We start from the raw sequence: 5,858 nt of genomic DNA on the forward strand, positions 1-5,858 counted from the left end.
CCCACAGTATTATGAAAGGCTAATGGTCATTGAGAATCACAAATTCTCCGATATCATCAAACTCGGAGAAAGGATTGAAGAAGGTATCAAAAGCGGGATGGTGACAAATTTTAAAGCAATACATGCCACAAACAAAGCATTGCAATCAGGCAGCATATCAAAGAAGAAAGATGTGGGGGAGGTAATGGTGGATCAAGGGCCAAAATCTCTACTCACATACCAAACACCTCCACCCACATACCAAACACCTCCACCTACATACCAAATACCTCCACCTACATACCAACCCTCAACTCCCAGATATTCTCAACCCGCCACCGCCTATCATACCTATAACACCTAGTCGGCCTACTATCATTCACCTCCAACGCGTCCAAATTACCAGAAACCCCGACCTAACTTTGATCGCAAACCACCTAGACAATACACTTCTATTGTTGAACCCATCGACCAGTTGTACAAAAGGTTAAATGCTATTGGTTATGTCACTCATAATCCTGTTGTGGCAGTACAGAACTCATCCTAATGGGTTAACCCAAACAGAACCAGCGAATATCATTCCGGTATGAAGGGGAACATCATTGACGAGTGCCAAACATTGAAAGATAAAATCCAAACATTGATTGATAACAAGGTCATACAGGCAAAGGAAGCTACACCCAACGTCCGCAACAATCCTCTCGCAAATCATAGGGGTAACGGGGTACATGCGATAAAGACAGATGAAGAATGGGATCTTGAGGGGTCAATCAGGCTTAATAGGGAAGGTGATGATTTTAAACTCATAGTCACACTCACTCCTATTGTGGTGCAGACGCAGCCGTTAGTTGAGGTTGAAGTAACCACATCGGTTCCATTTGAGGAAGATGTGATCCCCTCTACAGCCACACCTACTCCATTTAAGGTAAAAGTGGCCACACCTTTCACAGTGATAGTATCAAACACACCTCCTTCTAATTCCAAAGTCGTACCTTGGGATTACGTTGCCGAAGCTAGGTGAAAGGGAAAGGCAAATATGGAAGAATCTGATGCTGCACAAGGAATGACCAGAACGGGAAGGATCTACACATATGAACACTTGGGAGGATCAAGCAAGCAGGCTGCTACTAAGCAACCTATCATTAAAAATGGATTAGATGATCTTTGGAGGAAAGTATAGGCGAGGGAATACTCTATTGTCGATCATTTCAACAAAACACCCGCCCAGATATCCATCTTATCATTATTACAAATTTCAGAGGCGCACAAGAATGCTTTGATGAAGGTGTTGAATGAAGCTTATCTGCCTAACAACATCATCTGCAGAGAAATGACCAACATGGTAGGGAAGGTGCTGGAAAGTCATAAGATTACCTACCACGAGGATGAATTATTGCCCGAAGGTTTAAGTCACAACCGGGCATTGCACATCACGATGCAGTTTGAAGATAAATTTGTTGCTAGGGTCCTGATAGATGGAGGTTCAAACCTCAATATTTGCCCATTGTCAACTCTGAAAAGATTGGGAAAAGATTTTCATGAGATAAGGGCAAGAAGTATGAACGTGAAAGCCTTTGATAGGTCTCAAAGGGCCACGATTGGGGAGATTAATCTTTGTATGCAAATGGGGCCAACTTTGTTTGATGTTGAATTCCAAATGCTTGACATATCAGCTACATACAATCTTCTGTTAGGTCGACCATAGATACATGCCGCTGGGGCTGTGCTTCCACACTACACCTGACTGTCAAGTTCGAATGGAACCATCAGGAGGTGATCATTCACAGAGATGGAAGTAATCCTATTACATTAGTCAAACCATCCCGGTTATCGGGAACAGAAGAAGGCTAGGAGGGGAAACTTATCACCACATCAAATATATCAATGTAGTTGAGAAAGACAAATGGTAGAGTAACAAAATAGAAAGAATACTGGCATGGTCTGGGTATGAACCCAGCAAAGGGATTGGGAAGAATCTCCAGGGCATTACTAAACCAATACAACTGAAACGTCATGGTACAACCTTCGGGCTCGGATACCAGTGTACATGGAAAGAGTATGATGATTGATCACCTCTATGGCGTGGTCTTAATTACCCTGTCGAGCAACCAGTGCCACATCTAGGTCAGACTTTTCGCTAGGCTGATACAATATGGGGAACTGCAGAAGAAGAAGCTTTAGCTGGGCTGAGGAATTTGTTCCTAGAGGATGAGGATATGGATTTCAGTGCAATAATTGAGGAAGAGGAGGAGGAGGAAGAAGACCTCACCATTCAAACTATGAAGAAAGGAGTCGTTCTTAGGAATTGGACTGCCACACCATCCCGGGCCCGCCAAGTCCCTGGATAGCTTGGAATGTAGCCTAATGTTATTTCTATAGTCATGTTAGGCATTTCAGATGTTTTTAGTAATTTTGTTGTTAAAGACGCATTTTGTTTCAAAATAATTGCTCGATTTATTGAGTCGTACTTGTTTTGGATACTTTCAAAAATTTAATCAAAATGCATTGTTATTTACTATTCATTGTTATCTTTCACATTTTTTTTTCTATAGCGTTATTATTACTTTTCCTGATGAACCGATGGCTGTGACAAATAATGAGACAACGCAACATAAGGATAGTAACTCGGAGAAAGAAGATGAAATACCTGAGGAAATTGTCCGAGAGGTTGAGAACTTTGAGAATAAGCCTAAGTTCAACCTGGACGAAACCGAAGCAGTAAATTTGGGAGACGCTGAGACCATCAAGGAAACTCACGTAAGCATTCACTTATAACCACCAGGGAAGGAGGAGTACATTCGTTTCTTAAGGGAATACTAGAATATATTTGCATGGTCATATGATGACATGACCGGTCTGAGCCTATCTATAGTGGCTTACAAGTTGCCTACCAATCCAATGTGTCCGCCAGTGAAGCAAAAACTCAGAAAATTCAAACCAGACATGAGCGTGAAAATCAAAGAGAAGGTCACTAAGAGGATCAAGGCCAAACTTCTCAGGGTAGTTGAGTACCCAACCTGGTTAGCCAACATTGTACCAGTTCCGAAGAAAGATGGGAAAGTCAGAGTATGTGTTGACTATCAAGATTTAAACAATGCAAGTCCCAAGGACAATGTTCCACTTCCAAACATACATATCTTAATTGACAATTGCTCCAAGCATGAGCTCCAATCCTTTGTAGATTGCTTTATGGGTTATTACCAAATCTGGATGGATGAAGAAGACGCAGAGAAAATAGCTTTCATTATAGCGTGGGGGGTGTACTTCTATAAGATGATGCCATTTGGTCTAAAGAACACTGAGGCTACTTACATGAGAGCCATGACAACCATCTTACATGATATGATACATAAGGAAATAGAGGTGTATGTTGACGACGTCATTATCAAATCCAAGAGGGCCGCAGATCACATAGCGGATTTGAGAAAGTTCTTTGACAGGCTAAGGAGGTATAACCTAAAACTGAACCCCACAAAATGTGCATTTGGGTTTCCCACAGGAAAGTTGTTGGGATTCATCGTCAGCTGCCAAGGGATCGAGTTGGACCCGTCCAAATTTAAGGTTATTCAAGAGTTACAACCACCAAAGAGCAAGAATGATGTGATGAGCTTCCTGGGACGTCTCAACTATATCAGTCGTTTCATAGCACAATCCACAGTTTTATGTGAACCCATCTTCAAGATGTTGAGGAAAGATGCTGAAACAAGTTGGACTGAAGATTGTTAGAAGGCTTTCGACAAAATCAAGGAGTACCTGTCCACACTACCAGTCCTGGTCCCGCCGGAACCTGGGTGGCCTTTGCTACTCTATCTATCTGTATTAGATGGAGCTTTCGAATGTGTTTTGGGACAACATGACGGGATAGGGAGTAAGGAGCAAGTCATATACTACTTGAGTAAGAAGTTCACACCCTATAAAGAACGGTACTCTCTGCTGGAGCGTACTTGCTATGCTTTGACCTGGACGGCTCAAAACTGATGCATTACTTCTGTTCCTATACCATGTACCTCATATCCAAGATGGACCCTCTGAAGTACATATTTCAGAAACCCATGTCGACCGGGAAGTTAGCCAAGTGGCAGATATTGTTAAGTGAGTTGGATATCATCTATGTACTAAGAAGGCGGTCAAAGGACAATCATTGGCAGACCATCTTGCTGAAAATCCTATGGGAGGGGATACAAACCCTTAAAAACGTATTTTCCCGACGAAGAAATATCATTCGTAGGAGAGGACATTACTGAAGCCTACGACGGTTGGAGGATGTTCTTAGATGGCACCACAAACTTCAAAGGAGTGGGCATTGGAGTGGTTTTGGTATCAGAAATAGGTTAACACTACCTTGTATCTGCGAAGCTTAGGTTTCCATGCACCAACAACATGGCGGAATATGTGTTTCATCATGGGGCTCCATCTCGCCATCGATATGAATATACAGGAGTTACTAGTGATTGGAGATTCAGATCTTCTGGTACATCAGGTTCAAGGAGAGTGGGATACGAAAAACACCAAGATACTACCATACTTGCATCATGTGCAGGAATTGATGAAAAGATTCACAAGGATAGAATTCAAGCATATGCCCAGAATTCAAAACGAGTTTGCAGACACACTGGCCACTTTGTCATCAATGATACAACATCCAGACAAGAATTTCATTGATCCCGTCCCGGTGATGATCCATAATGGATCGGCTTACTGTGCTCATGTTGAAGAGGAGACGGATGGAAAGCCTTGGTTCCACGACATCAAAGAATATTTGACAAGAGGAGAATATCCAGGGCAGGCAAATCACACTAAAAAACGCATGCTGCGGAGGCTATCCAATCACTTCTTCCAAAGTGGAGGGACCCTATATATAAGAACCCCTGATATAGGGTTGTTAACATGCGTTGACACAAAGGAGGCTTCCAGATTGTTCGAAGAAATACATGCCAGAACTTGTGGACCACATATGAATGGTTTTGTTCTAGCCAAGAAAATACTCAGAGCCAGATATTTTTGGATGACCATGGAAACGGATTGCATCCGGTACATATAGAAATGCCACCAATGTCAGGTACATGCAGACATGATAAGGGTACCACCTAATGAGCTTAACGCAACACGTGCACCTTGGCCTTTTGGTGCCTGGGGAATGGATGTCATCGGTCCGATCAAGCCTACTGCTTCAAACATGCACATGTTTATTTTAGTGGCTGTTGACTACTTCACAAAATGGGTAGAGGTTGCATCCTACAAAGCTGTAACCAAGAAAGTCATCGCAAACTTTGACAAGGATCGTATTGTTTGCCGACTCGAAGTTCCCAAGTCCATTATCACAGAAAATACCGCCAATATCAACTGTGACCTGATGAAAACTATGTGCGAAACCTTCAAAATCAAGCACAAAAACTTTACATCATATAGACCTCAGATGAACGGAGCCGTAGAAGCCACCAACAAGAACATCAAGAAGATACTAAGGAGATTGTAGAAAATCATAAACAATGGCACAAGAAGTCACCCTTTGCCCTATTGGGGTACCGCACCACAGTCTGCACGTCAAATGGAGCAACTCCCTATTTATTATTTTATGGTACCAAAGCTGTCATTCTAGCCGAGGTAGAAATCCTTTCTTTAAGAATCATACAAGAAGCCGAACTCAGCGACGCAGAATGGATAAGGAGCCTCTACGAGCAACTGGCCCTCATAGACGGAAAAAGAATGAACGCAGTATGTCACGGCCAACTTTATCAGAATAGAATGTCTAGAGCTTTCAACAAAAGGGTTAAACCAAGACAGTTTTCACCAGGACAGTTGGTACTGAAGAAGATCCTCCCAGATCAAGACGAAGCCAAAGAGAAATTCTCTCCCAACTGGAAAGGTCCCTACATGGT

At 42.5% G+C, this 5,858-nt stretch overlaps 2 protein-coding genes across 2 annotated transcripts; both read left to right on the plus strand.

Moving 5' to 3' along the window:
- The first annotated feature begins 1,015 nt into the window (after positions 1-1,015).
- On the plus strand, positions 1,016-3,217 carry LOC138881747 (uncharacterized). Its single transcript, XM_070161999.1, has 5 exons — positions 1,016-1,153; positions 1,265-1,668; positions 2,532-2,736; positions 2,800-3,045; positions 3,161-3,217. Exons 1-5 carry the CDS (start codon positions 1,016-1,018, stop codon positions 3,215-3,217), a joined length of 1,050 nt encoding a protein of 349 aa, XP_070018100.1.
- Positions 3,218-4,405: 1,188 nt separating this feature from the next.
- Positions 4,406-5,020, plus strand: LOC138881748 (uncharacterized). Its single transcript, XM_070162000.1, has one exon. The coding sequence runs from the start codon at positions 4,406-4,408 to the stop codon at positions 5,018-5,020; it is 615 nt and encodes a 204-aa protein (XP_070018101.1).
- The last annotated feature ends 838 nt before the right edge of the window (positions 5,021-5,858 follow it).

This window comes from Nicotiana sylvestris, chromosome 11 (assembly GCF_000393655.2).
Source record: "Nicotiana sylvestris chromosome 11, ASM39365v2, whole genome shotgun sequence".
NCBI lineage: Eukaryota > Viridiplantae > Streptophyta > Magnoliopsida > Solanales > Solanaceae > Nicotiana > Nicotiana sylvestris.